The 15,314-nt window shown below is 34.3% G+C and overlaps 1 protein-coding gene across 1 annotated transcript; it reads right to left on the reverse strand.

Annotated features, from left to right (window-relative positions):
- Positions 1-11,490: 11,490 nt before the first annotated feature.
- On the reverse strand, positions 11,491-14,301 carry LOC117178668. The gene is made up of 5 exons (XM_033370093.1): positions 14,190-14,301; positions 12,989-13,264; positions 12,352-12,434; positions 12,033-12,157; positions 11,491-11,524 (listed from the first exon to the last, which is right to left on the reverse strand). Exons 2-5 carry the CDS (start codon positions 13,083-13,085, stop codon positions 11,491-11,493), a joined length of 339 nt encoding a protein of 112 aa, XP_033225984.1. The 5' UTR covers positions 13,086-13,264; positions 14,190-14,301.
- Positions 14,302-15,314: the final 1,013 nt, after the last annotated feature.

Here is a 15,314-nt window from a genome sequence, read left to right on the forward strand (position 1 = left end):
CGCATGATTAGCAAACTTATGGTTAGAGCTCAGAAGGCTGTGAGATTGGTTTCGCTCCTGGTGCTGACTTACGAATTAGAGTGATGAAGTATCCGATTCTCTTCTTTGATATCTGCCGACAGGAAGTTCAAGTCATACATTTTCAAAGTATGGAATAAAAAACGTAAGTCTCACATTTAATAGTCTTGAATCTTATCGAATTACCTGTGTGACTATTATGGAATTATTGAATCCCAACCACTTTACATATGATTTATTTGCAAGCTTTATTACTAGCGTCAGACTTTTCAACTTTTCAAAGTTATTGCTCATATTATAAATTTTGACATTTCGGTTATCCAATTTGGAGTGTAATCTTTATTTAATGTTCTTATACCTACCTAGGAAACAAGAAACGATTGGCCGCGTTTCAATCTTATTTAAAGTCGTATGAAATGTGCATCTTAAAGAGGAATAGCAAATTGCTGATGATAGGTTAGAGGTACCAGTGAATCGGAGAAGTGATTATTTTATGATTCACCAAGAAATATTTCGTTATTGATGAAAAAACGACGGTTAATCGTAATAATACTACACTGTAAAAAATAATATTAAATTTAATATACCCATGTGTATTAAAATTAATATATCAAGCATATGAAATCGCCAGTAAGGGCGACTATAATAAATGTCATATACATTCATGGTAATCACTTACTAAAAAAATCAGATAAATCCATTTTTTGCAAATTCAGAATAAGTTTAGCAGTAATTTTCGATTGTAAATAATAAAACATAATACCTTCTACCTGTTAACCAAAAATAAAATTAGATTTCTAGTTAAAAAGTTCAATTAGGCAAATAAATAACAGACCTAACCTAGAATTAACCGTCTTCGCCTTAAATTTTGACTATTTAGAGCGAAATTAGAAAAAAAGTTTTACCCGTACATTGCACTTTTATAATAAATAACAATTCAGTCGATCAATTCTAGATTATTAATTTAGTTGAGAATATTTGACAAAATTTAAATTAATTAAAGCACGTTGAGTTTTCACACACATTGTTATACTGACCTGCATATTAAATTTAATACACATGTATGTTAAATTCACTACACCAATGTATGTTATATTTCAGTAGCGGTAGTGCATATTTGCTTCACAAATATGTATATTAAACCTCGTACAGATTTTTCTAACAGTGGATTGGGATCCGCTGCGCTTCAATACGCCATCTATTTTTTCAATGCGGCCAAAATGTGAACTCGCAAAACCGGGTAGGATTTTGAAGATGAATTTTTAATTGAACTTGAAATCATTTTTTAATTATTTCGAAAATATTTTAAACTACTAAATGGATGAAAAAAATTCCGATTTATTGGAAACTAAATGTTACATATGTGTAATTTTCATCGTATACAACGAAAAAACACGATTTATGTTGAAACTGTTTTTGTCAAAAAAAAATCATTACTTTAGTATATTATACGAGGTGTGTTCAAAAAGTAAGGTGACTTCAATTTTCGCGGGCTACGTACAAGCAAGTTTAAAATTTTTTATTTTGTTGTGTTGGTACACTCGTCAGGATCATATGTTCACAGATTTGACTATATAGCTCGTGTTGTTTTTCTGGCAGTGGCGTAAAAGGTTAGAAGGGTTTGGTGTGCTCGGCGATTTTCTTTCTCGAAAAAAATGGAGCAAAGAATTTGCATTAAATTTTGTGTGAAAAATGGAATCCAGTGCTCTAAAACTCTTGAAATGTTGACAGTTGCATACGGTGAGTCTACTCTGAGTAATAAAAATGTGTATAAGTGGTACAAGCTGTTTCAAGAAGGCCGAGAGGATGTCGAAGACGAACCTCGCCCTGGACGTCCCAGCACGTCAACAACAGATAAAAAAGTTCAAGCAGTGGAAGAAATGGTGTCGCAAAATCGCGGTCAGTATAGCAATGCGCGTAAAAACTCAACATGCTTTAATTTCTTTAAATCTTGTCAAATATTCTCAATTAAATTTATAATCTATAATTTGTCGACTGAATTATTATTTCTTATCAAAGTGCAATGAACGGGTTAAACTTTTTCCTAATTTCGCCCTGAATAGTCTAAACTTAAGGCGAAAGCAGTTAATTGTAGTTTAGGTCTGTTATTTTTTTGCTTAACTGAACTTTTGACTGAAAATCCAATTTTATTTCTGATTAACAGGAAGAAGGTATCATCTTTTATTATTTACCATCGAAAATTACAGCTAAACTTATTTTGAATTTGTGAAAAATGGAATTATCTGATTTTTCTTGTAAGTGATTAACATGAATGTATATGAAATTTAATATAGTCGCTCTTAATGGCCATTTCATATGCATGATATATTAATTTTAATACACATGGGTATATTATATTTAATAATATTTTTAACAGTGTACCACCGAAATGTTTGTCCGCCCACGGCTTTAAAGCAACCTCCAGAATACTTTCCCGATAATATTTGTCATTTACCTTGACGCCAGGCTCGATGAAAACGATTGCAGATCGCCCATCTGCGGTTACAGCGGCACAAACCCATATCTGTTGCAAGTGCTGCCTCCTGGTGGCCAATCGATGATTCGAATTCTCGTAAGAACAGTCGGTCAAGTAAACCCTATCCTTTTGAGAGTTTACGAATGCTCAATTGGAAAAATTTTCTTATCAAAAAACACAATGTTCGGAAATTATTCGCTTCCGGCCAATTGAAGCAACTGCTTCGCTCTCTCAAGTCTAACTTGTTGCTGCTTTGGTGTGCGATCATGCGCCTTTTGGATCTTGTAAGGCTTGGCCCTGAGATTATTTTTCAGTATGCAACGGAGGCTATGGTCGGATATTTCCAGTTCTTTTGCCATTTGATTGGCACTTCGTCGGGGATTTCGCTAAAGTCGCTTCTTCACTTTTTGAACCATCTCACGTGACGTTTTAGTCTTTTGATGACCACCTCCATGACGTTTTGCAATGCTACCAGTATTATTGTAACGAGTTATGGTGCGCTAAACAAAAAATTTATTCACTTTAGGGTGATTGAGCTCACGAAAAATCTCTGGTTGTGATTTTCCAGCTAAATATGAAGCAATCACACTATTACGTTTGAAATCCATCACTGATTTTTTTTCGCGTTCACTGTTAGCAAAATGCTTTTGTACGCTTCTAAACAATACTCCAAACTGTCATTTAGCAAACTTTTACACAGCGTACTGCATACACAGAGTACTGCGTACGCAGAGTATACAGAGTAATGCAACATTTTTATTTTGATCATATTTAAGCATATGCATCAATATGCATACAATATGAGAGATTTAGTGTTTAACATTTTTCAAACTGAATGCCATGAACACTTTCTTTTTTCAAGAGTTGACTGTTAAAAAAGGGTTCATCTCCGTGCTAAATAACAAAAATTTTCGTTGAATCTGAAAGCCCATCGAGCTTTACAGAGCTATATTTTTTCCATTCAAATTTATATATTGCAAAATATTTGAAATAAACTAACCAATTTTTAGACTAACGCCGTATGATAGGTCATGGATGTATACTCAGGGATCCAGGCTTATACGCAGATGCTTATCGACGAGTGGAAAACTTCCGGCACATAATATTAGAAACATTATGTCTGCCTAATTGTGTTTTTCGATGCTTCCTAATTAAAGATTTTTAAGATTGACAACAAATTATTTTTAATCTTCCTCTCATATAGAGGCATAGATGAAATTCTGTCGATATTATATAACATATGCGAGTTGCAAAGTAGTAGTAGGATGGGCTTTCAGACTTAACGAAAATGTTTGTTATTTAGCAAAGACATGAACTTTGAATGAATGTTAAAATAGTGTTTTTAGTATACTTTCATAAACTGTTTGTCCTGTTTTTTCTCATCTAGAGCAACGTGAAGTGTCGTATACAAACTATCAATCACCTGTCAAGATGATTTTCTCGGGCGTTATTTGGGTAAAATAGATGTACATAGTGTGATATAATATACAAATCTTAGTTTAGTCAAAACCTACATGGCATTCAAACCACCAAAGCCGAGATGTAAAAACTAAGTCGTGACCGTCTACATCTTAATTGATGCCTTCTCGTTCGAAGAAATTTCCTCTAGATTTTCTGTATTCTAAAAAGTAAAGTTGGCTGGTGGTTGAAGTGAAAATACCTAATTGTCTATGTAGAACGTCATGACTTTTTCTACACATCCCGGCTTTAGTTTAAATATCGACGGCCATGCCTAACCTATCATTTGGATGTTGCATTAGGAAATTATCAGTTTATTCTAAGTGACTAGTACACACTGTTAAATGAGGGAAAGTTGAAAATTAGGCAAATATTATTTCAATTAGTTTCCTTATTAGCAATTATTTAGTCTAATATCGCAAAGCGAATTGTTGCTTTGTATTTATAATATGAGCAATAACTTTCAAAAGTTTTAAAGTCTGACGCTAGTAAGAAAGCTTGTCAATAAATCATATCTAAAGTGGCTGGGATTCAATAATTTCATAATAGTCGCATAGGTAATTCCAAATTATAAAACACTTTAATGAATTTAAAAATTTAATTCTTCATTAAAAAACTATTATTTAATTCGCAGAGAAATAAAGATACTGCAGATGTTCGAAAATGATTTTTTCAACACACACTTAACAAGTCAAAGCTGCTGACCATCAGGCACTATATTGTTGAGAGAATACGGATACTATCTGACGCTAAGAGAAGTCTAGAGCGGAGGGAGAGGTGGGTCAGAGAAAATCAACAGTTTCTCTCTGACCCATCTCGACTCTTCCAAGACCCTCCAGTTACTGTCGAACACCCACCCAAACCAGAGGAGGTCGAAGTATCTTGGAGAAAAGTCTACGAAGTGCAGCATAGACTAGACGAAGACTCAGAAAATATAAATAGCTTCAAAGAGTTATGTGTTGCCCTCATAACACCTGATAAAGAATGCCCACCCATCGCTACTAAGGAGGTGAAAAAAGTATTAAGAGGGATGAAGAACTATTCCGCACCGGGACCAGATTGTATCAAAACCTTCTGGTGGAAGAAGTTTTCTTCAACCCATCAGCATTTGGCCCGTATTTTCACCTCACATTTGAAGTCGGAAGAGCCGATTCCCGAGTAGTTGGTGGAAGGGCGCATAATACTCCTGCCGAAAATAGGCAATTTAGCTTAGAGGTTCATCCGCAAATCGTTAGGTGCATAGAGAGATTGATGCCGCTTTGAAAAACCAGACTTACTATCTTATCTGGAAGAAATCGTGTGATAACTTACAAGGTCACCTTTCAGCGAGGTGTCTTTCAGGGCGACACGATGAGCCCACTCCTCTTTTGCCTTGCATTATTGCCACTATCTCTAGGACTTCGCCATTCCGACGAATACTTGTGCGGCAAACCTGCAGATCGAAAGTAGAAGGTCACTCATGTATTTTACATGGACGATCTTAAGATCTATGCTAAAAACAAAGAGCAACTACATCTAGCTCTAGGGATTGTCGAACGATATACTAAGGAAATTGGAATGGAATTTGGGTTAGACAAATGCGCCAAGGTTTATTTAAAGCGAGGAAAACTTAATAGCATCCCTGAAGATCCTGAGCTCGCTGATAAAAGCGCTATACGACACCTTTGCGCTGGAAAGACTTATACATACCTGGGCGTGCCACACAGCCGCATTTAGGATGTGACATCTATAAAGGATACTCACCGAAGCAGATACAAACGTCTCATCCGGCAAATTTGATCTTCCGAACTGTCGCCGCGGAACAAAATATCCGCAAGGAAAATGCTTGCCGTCCCGGTAGTACTCTATTCATTTGGAGTAGTTCCATGGACGAAGAGTGAGCTCAGATCCCTTGATATCGGGACAAGAAAGGTAATGCACATGAACAAAAGCATGCATCTTAAGTCTTCTGTTCCGCGACTGAACATCGCACGCCGTCAAAGTGGTCGTTGAATATTGAGTCTTGAATGTCTTCACAACAGGATTATTCTGGTACAGCCCATAGAGTCGCAAATCAAAGAGACCCTCTTCTTAAAATGGTCAGAAATCACGAAGAAGTGAGCAAAGGAGCGTTTCTGTACAAAGCAGCGGAGGAGGCTGCAGAAACACTCGGGCTCAACTTCAGTATTAGGGGTGAGCAAAATGCATCGAATCTTATTTATCTCGAGTACTCACTCCTGAAAGCCCGGATTAAGAAAGCACAAGAGAAAAACTTTCGTGAACAGCTCCTCGATAAGAGGATGCACGGTATCTTCCACATATACCGTACCGTATATACTGAAACTTTATATTCTCGAAAAATGTTTCTGTTGCACACTCAAGGCCATACATGGTTATTCTTCACTTCGAAAAGCGAACCATGTTCGTTATCGAATTTTCGGCACCAGCTGACAAAAACATCATGGCCAAGGATAATGAAAAGAAAGAGAGGTATAAGAGACCTTATAAGGGAGTTGGAACGATTGTACCCGGAATATTCTGTTAAACTAATCGTCATTATCATCGGCGCTGTTAGAGGTGTCAAGCTTTCTCTCGTTAATAGCCTGAAAAGCATCCCTGCGTGTCAACAATATGCAGAAACACTTGCCGACTGTAACCACCTATCTCACGGTCGTGAGACGTGGTTGTGGATGAAATTTTACCGCGATTTCGCTGGGAGCGGGTGCAATTTTTCAGGTTAGCACCCGCTCCCGGTGAAATCCTGCGGTTGTCCTTATGACAAATTTTTAATATATACATATATATATGTAAGGGGATTGCAGAGGAGTGACATGTAGTTGTGAAATGTCTAAACAATCCAGTTGTTCATAAAAAAGACCATCTAAACGTATGTCTTACGTTTCCTTCAAAAAGATCTTTAGATAAATACGATGTAAGTCCCATGTCGGCAAAAATCGAAGGGATAAATTCCAATGAATTTGTTATTACAAACTATTAAAGAGGTGCGATTGCAGAGGAGTGGTGCATATTTATGAAATGTCTTAAGAGCCCATTAGTATAAAAAAAAGTCTGCCAATCATATGTCCAACGTTTTCTTCATGACTATCAGCATAAAGATTTAATTTCTACACGGTCGATAATGTCGGTAAGGGGATCTACGTCAAAATCGTTTAGTGCTTCGATCATAATTAAATAAATAAAGTGAATATCTGCAGGTTGTAGGATAAAATCTGTTGTTTTACTTATTGAATAAAATATGAGAATCAAACGCTTTTGACTAACTGCAATGAAAATTGTAAATCCATATGATTATAAAAATTGCAACGATAAATCTGAAATTCAAATGATGATAGGTAAGAAGCGGCGAATTATTTTTATAAGCAAGGTGTTCAGCGACCTTGAAAATGTCGTATCCGTTACTATAGAATGTTAAAGTATACATTTTTTGTGAAATTTGACTTAGAAATTATAAAAATTTTCGTATTATTCAAACAGTTTTGTGTCGAAATGTATGGAAAATATTGTAAATAAAAATAACAACGAAAAATAAATGTGCAAATAAATCAGAGTTTAAAGACAACAAATTTTCAAGTATATTCAGAAAAAAACTGCAAAAAAATTGCGAAAAGTGTGGCGAGCAAGCCCATTATTTACATTTGTTGACATCTGGGGTTGTGTTTAGCAGGTATTAATATTTAATTTCTTTGCTAACATTTGCTTACATATTAAATGAAGCATTATTATCGGGGTTTCGAACCTCCTAAATTTTTGGATAAAAATAAAATCTATTTAATACTTTCACTTGCAAACGCAAAAGTATTATATTTATGTGTTTATAACCCGTTTATATGAAAGAAGGAAAATTTGTTACAACATTCTGAACTGCAAATCTTGTACAAAAGAAAATATTTATACCTGCCATATAAAACCTCAACTAACTTTTGCACTAAATCACGCTTTTTCCTTTTAATGGTGGTTTTCTACATTTTAGGACATCGTTTCAGCTGCTCAATACTGTGCTCTTCTACACTAAAAATTTTTTAAGCAAGCAGCTGTCTTCTGAGTGGCAACACAGCGCCACCATGACGCTTGGTGCAGTTGCCACATCACATTTAAGTAAGCTATAGTACCAAACGTGCGAGCAGATCCTTTCCCGTGTGTTGGGAACGCAGCAGTCCCTCAAAAGAGAATGAAATGGCCCCACGAGTATAAACTATATGTATAACTCCGCACGAAACTCGGTGTGAGGATTCCGTGCTCCCGCCTGAATGGAGCGTTACTGTACCAATACTGTTGGGACTACAGCTGTTCCAATGTGGGAACACAACGTTCCCAATATCAGACAGGATATGTACCAAGTTGCAGGCGAACAGCGCGCGACGCATTTGGTGTTCCAGCTCCACCGCGTGGGCGAGCAGCTCGCCCAAAAAATTTTCAGTGTACTGATTCGTTCACTGATTTTGCCCCTGGAACATCATCTTCCGTGAGTTTCGCCGAATTTTTAAACATTTTTTAGAAGATGACAGGTGCCAACAGATGCAAATAATGGCCTTGGTCGCCGCACTTTTTGCAGTTTTTTCCCCGTTTTTTTTTAAAAAAAGACTTCAAAATGTTCTACATTCAAAATCTGTGTTATTTACAAATTGATTTTTTGTTGTTATTTTTATTAACAATATTTTCCATACATTTCGACACAAAACTGTTCGAAAAATACGGAAATGACGTAACATTTCAGCACGTGCACACTGCCGACGTCTAGAATAAAAAGGTCTATTAGAATGAGCCATGGCCATATAACGAAATTTTCAAGAGTTTCACCACTCGGTTTTTGAGTACACACCATATTACAAAACATTAATAAAGATTTCAAAATGTTTCAAAGATTTTAAAATATTTTTAAGGATTTTGTACATTTTATAAAGGCGTGTTTATCAGATTTTAAATATTTCATAACAATTTCACAAAGATTTTTAAACTTTTAAAAGATGTAAAGGGTTTCAAAGATTTTGAAAAGGTTACAGTTCAACAGATTTTCAAGATTTTAAAACATTTGGAAGATTTGAAAAGGTTTCGAAACATTTTACAACTTTTTTTACTAATTATAGATTTCAAATAATTCAATGATTTCAACGAATAAAAAAGATTTCGGAAACAAGGATTTGAGAAAAATTTCTCAAAGAAACCACTTCCCGAGAATTTTTGTGAACACATTCTAATATTGTGTTATATTGTTTTTAATTCGTAACTAATTATTTATTTGAAATGCGCGGTGAATACTAAGGAACATAACCTTTTTTCAGAATTTGGTTATACGTATATTTTGCGCACGTCTTCTGAGTCTCGAAGACTTTGTCCAATCAGCGCAGGATCTCGAGCGCGGGAGATTTGGGAACCGAATTAAAAACGCCAATATAGTGCTTTTTTGCATTACACAAATGCAAGGCGGGTTGCAATGTATGCTAGAGTTTATATAATTATATTCCCTATGACTACATAGTAAACGTCCTTACTGCACATATATTAGGGTGGTCCAAAAAAAGACATTTTTGAATTTTTTCGATCAGACTGAAAAATATTGTAGGCTACATGAAAATAAAAAGTGCCTATTTTTTGTTTTTGAACAAATTAATTAATAGGAGTACGCTTTTGATTTAGGGATGAAATACTGAATGAATCACCCATCACGTCATGGTTGAGCCATAACCTCAAAATATGACGAAAAATCATGCACTGAGGCAAATAAATTTCAAAGTAATGCTAGTGATGCAAATTTTTACTTCAAAAACATGTCGACAACTGTGACGGATCAACCCTTGCCTGATATCAACTTATTTAACATAACTTTAAACAACAGAACCTGACCTCACCTAACCTGAATTAACAGAAATTTATTGAACTACACGTAAAGCTCTGGAAGCATATTTTCCCAGTAGCAAATGTGTGCTACATCGAATGGGTCAACTCGAGCCTAACCTAGAAATAAATTTAACCTAGCCTAACCTAACCTAACCTCACGAAACACAATTAAACTGATTGTGTTGTCCCGTTGTGTTTGCGGTACCGTTTCTTTCAGCTTCGGCTTAACCTACATAGAGGTTTTACCTATCCAAACGTAACAAAACCTGACCTAACCTAACCGATTACGCTGGCAACTCTGTTCTTGCGTACTTTCATATTTTGACATTAATAGCAGTAAATGTCTGGAGTTTCGTAACCGCTTTTTGCTAGCATTATTCGCCTGTGTCTGTAACCAGGCCACCTCCACGTGGTGACGGTGGGCAACGGATCCACGCTGACTGTGTCCCTGGGTAAACAGCGTTCATGCCGTCATGGCAGACACAGGTAGAAAGTGTATTACGATGCAGGGAAAAATCCCAGTATCGGTGTCTGGTCAGGGTGGGAAAGCGGGCTCTCCAACGTCATCATGCAACCGCAGCTCTTCATCAATGGATCACTTGCTTGGTGTAGTGTCTCATGCTGCAAGGAAAAAAACCGCGAGAATTTCTGAATCGCATGTCTGCAAGAATACCTCAGATGAATGAAACGGTACCGCAAACACAACGGGACAACACAATGAGTTTAATTGTGTTACGTGAAGTTAAGTTAGGTTAGGTTAGATCAGGTTTTGTAAGGTTATGATAGGTTGAACCTCTTAGTAGGTTAAGCCGAAGCTGAATGAAACGGTACCGCAAACACAACGGGACAACACAATCAGTTTAATTGTGTTTCGTGAGGTTAGGTTAGGTTAGGCTAGGTTAAATTTATTTCTAGGTTAGGCTCGAGTTGACCCATTCGATGTAGCACACATTTGCTACTGGGAAAATATGCTTCCAGAGCTTTGCGTGTAGTTCAATAAATTTCTGTTAATTCAGGTTAGGTGAGGTCAGGTTCTGTTGGGTAAAGTTATGTTAAATAAGTTGATATCGGGCAAAAGTTGATCCTTCACAGTGGTCGACATGTTCTTGAAGTGAAAATTTGCATCACTGGCATTATTTTGAAATTTATTTGCCTAAGTGCATGATTTTTCGTCATTTTTTGAGGTTATGGCTCAACCATGACGTGATGGATGATTTTTGATACCGAATTTAAAGTCAGCTCCCCAAAATCCATAGGAATCCTTGTGTCTTGTTACCAGATCCGCACACTTTTTTTGTGTGGCTGTGTAATGATTAATTATTAAGTAATAATGATTGATAATTAATTATTAATTATCCATTGATAATAATTATTTATTACTAATTTATTCAATCATTCGTTTATCACATTTTGTCAATGGAATTTTACATTTCGTAAGAGATTCTGCAGTTGCTTTTTATCACAAGTAATTTGTGAATTCTATTTAAAATTACATTGGCTGGCGAAATATGTACTCATCTAAAGATTTTTTCATCGATTCTTTATCAGAATCTGGTACATTTTTTCGATGAAAATTTACATTTAATAAGAGTTTTTGCAGTTGCTCTTCGTCGCAAGTAATTTGGGAATTATATTCGCTTATTAGTGCTAAGCCGCGTTCTGCGTTATCATTTGTGACAGGCAAGCCACAGATCACGTGTAGACTAAATTGGTAATCCGCTCTTGATGTCCAGGTTTCTGGAACGAAATTCAAAAATTCAGAAGGAATATTTAATTTGACGAATAAATTAATTGTGTGTGTGTCGTGACAAGTTGATCAAGGGTTAAGCTTCTAATTTTGCTGGTATTCTTTGGATCAAGTACCTAACGCTTTGACGGCACTGCAGTACCAGATTGTTCTTTGATGGCTATTGCCATTTTACGCTTGCATTCTAGAGAAATATTTTTTTCGAAGAACGCAAAACCGATTAATTCCTCGCTTAGGTACCAAAGGTGACCTAACATTTTTGTTGGCGCAACATTGCACACTCTGTCCTCGAGGACAGAACAGTTGACAAGTTTCTGTACGTAATGAAGACCACTCCGTGCAGCTGCGTCGGGTCCTTGTGCTGTAAACCAAACTTTTTGGTAGAAAAGTACAAGGTAAATGCAAACTTTTCTAAGACCATTGATTTCACCGACAGTAAGATGAAATTCTTCTTGAAATAGAAAATTTTTTAACGCGTTGAGAGTTTTCCCCATCTACCTAGCATGATGTACTGCTCCGGGCAACTTGAATTTTAAACTTTCGCGAGATCTGGCACCAATAAAAATCAGTATTAACTCCAGCAGTTCCTTAAAATCACTTCGTAGTTGTGCCTCTGCTCCTTTCTAGAAACAAAAAAGAATTTTGTTTTAATTAATATTAAATATTTGTATCTATCACTTATTTTTGTACTATCTAAATTTATGCATATATCTGGAGTCATTAGTTTTATTTTTTTTGAAGGATTACTAAATGTAGCACTATTTTTTGCATCTTCTACATATGTTTTGTTATTTTAAACGTTGGACTGATCACTAACGTTCATAAATTCTTCTGCTTCTGATAAAGCATAGTTGTTTGGATCATTGATATCAAAAATGCCTTCATTTTCGCGTGAATGATCTAAAACAAAAATCATGGAATTTATCAAGTTAATTTTTAAAACATATTTAGGCGGATGAAAATAAACAAATAAGATATATATTAATTAAATTAGTTTAAATCCATTTAATTTTTAATATTTTAAATGTTTGCATCTTCTACTTTTTAAAAATCTTTTTGATGTAAAATATTCAAGCCATTAAAATTGAGAATTGAAAACCTGAAAATTAAGTTTATATAAAATCTCTGAAATTAAATTAGGTTAAAATTTCAGAAATTAAATCAAATATGCATGCTAACACGCTTTACAGGATTTATTAATTATATTGCATGAAACGTATGTATATGAAAATATAAATAACACACATAACTTGAAAAAATTTGGAATATCTCTTCTTGAAACAAGTCTTTATTCAAGATTTGCAATTAAAAATACTTTAATTTTTAATATCTGCAATTTATCATGTAGTTTCGAATGTTTTTTTTTTACATAATTCAATTTTTAATACTCGCAACTAAACACTCTACAATATTAAAAATGCTGGATAATATTGAAGATCTAAAATTTTACCAACTTTTACCCAAACTTTTTAAAGTTGCAGCCAAAATACGGGCAGCCTTTCTATCACTTATTTTTATTCTATCTAAATTTATGCATATATCTGGAGTCATTAGTTTTATTTTTTTTGAAGGATTACTAAATGTAGCACTATTTTTTGCACCTTCTACGTATGTTTTGTTAATTAAAATGTTGGACTAATCGCTGACGTTTATAAATTCATCTTCTTCTGATGAAGCATAGTTGTTTGGATCATTGAAATAAACAATGCTTTCATTTTCACATGAATTATCTAAAACAAAAATGATGAAATTTATAGGGTTAATTTTTAAAACATATTTAGGCGGATGAAAATAAACAAACAAGAATTATATTAATTAAATTAGTTTATATCCATTTCATCCCAAGTATTTCTTCTGATAACTTTACGGAAAAAAGTCTAAAAGTTTCAAACAAATTTTGTTTAAAATTTTGAAAATACTTTTTAGTCTAATCAAAAATTTCGATTATAACAGTTTCAAAATATATTTTATATCTAGTAAAAATTTAGATTCAAATTTTTAATGTACCAAAAAAATCTTTTTCTATTTTTTGAAAATTTTCAAAATCTCGAACAGCGTAAAACTTTTTTAATTTTCATAGAAATTAGAAACACGATGATAATTATATATTTATTACGTAACAGAAACTTAAAGAAAAACATTCTAAAAGTCCTTAAGAAATTTTGTTCTATATCTTAAAATGCTTTAACTTTTTGAATTTTGGTCTGATCGAAAAACTTAATTATGATTGTTTGAAAATATATTTGACATATAGTAAAAATTTTGCACGTAATATTTTAATCTGTCAAGAAAAAATTTTTTCATATTTTTAGAAAATTTTTTAAATGTTGAAAAGCGTTACTTTTTATAATTTTCATCGAAACTAAAAAAGCGATTAGGATATGGTGGAAGTATATTTCTTATGTACCAAAAACTTAGACCAATTTCAAAAAAATTTTCAAGCACCAATTTTTTTCGATTTTCAAAATTCTCTAATTTGTTTTATTTTTTCCAATTCAACATGTTAATTATGACAGTTTCAAAATATATTCCATGTCTAGTAAGAATTTGCATTACGGTTTTTTAATCTACACAAAAAAAGTGTTCTCTATGTTTTGAAAATGTCCAAATTGTTGAAAAGCATTGAAAAGCATATAAATACTGTAAAAATGTTACCTTTATTATCTTGACCATCAATATTCAGCACTGGTGTATCAATTAGAAAGGCCAAATAACCACGACGTCCTTTTTCTTGCTGAGCAAGTAAAAAATTCTTATCTTCATCATATGACATCATATCAAAGGCTTCTTTATGTGAAAGATCAAATAAATTTTCGAGTTCATCTTTAAAATCTATTTCTCTGAATTGTTGGTTAACACTTAACGTCGATCGATTTTTACATTCTCCTACCTTCACCCACTAATCGAATAAACGTAAAAACTGTTATATTGCGTCAAATTTGTCCCTAATTGGAATACTTGCTTCATTCCAAAATGCAAAACATTTCGCGATCGTATTTTTTGCACTTTCACCTATAGATTGTTTAAATGCTTCGCGGTGATGAAAAAACACTTGCAAAACTTCTATTTTGGACGGTAATTTTCGTCTAGAAAAATTTTCTTTCGTTTCTCCAACCAAATAAACTTCCGTATCATCATTTTTGTCACGCATTTTTGCTATAGTGGCAGAAGATTGAACACGTTATTTTTCTAAGTTTGTTCCGTTCACGATGAGATTTGAGACATTAGTGACATGCTTGAAGGAAAATTGGGACTCGAGGCGAAAATTTCAACACCGTCCTAATACCGAAGCCCAGGCTTCAGGCTAAAATATAACTCATTAACAATGAAATAGGGTAGAAACAATTTTCTGTGGAAATGCAATAAGATTTGTGTAAGGTACAGAAATTAGGATCTTAACATAATATTTTCTGTAAATAGCTGTAAATAACTTTTATTAGTAAGCATAAAAAATTATAAAATATTTAGGCTTTTAGGCGGAAATATTGTAAGGAATGAAAGTCATATAAACCCTTAGGGGCACATTATGAATTCAAAGGATTTAGGTAAGGTGGTTGTTGAGGACTGAGGCGAGCCTCGAGCTTTAAAAAAAGAGCAGGTCAAGTTCGCAAAGTGTAGCTGTTGCACTGCTGCCGTACTGCCATGCTGAACCGTAGGTGGCACCGTGAATTCTCTATGATGAGTAGTGAATTTAGAAAAAACTTTAGAACAAATGTGTAGGCCTATTAATTAATATTTTTCGAAACAAAAAAATAGGCACTTTCTATTCGACAATGTCTT

This window comes from Belonocnema kinseyi, chromosome 8 (genome assembly GCF_010883055.1).
Source record: "Belonocnema kinseyi isolate 2016_QV_RU_SX_M_011 chromosome 8, B_treatae_v1, whole genome shotgun sequence".
Classification (NCBI taxonomy): Eukaryota; Metazoa; Arthropoda; class Insecta; order Hymenoptera; family Cynipidae; genus Belonocnema; species Belonocnema kinseyi.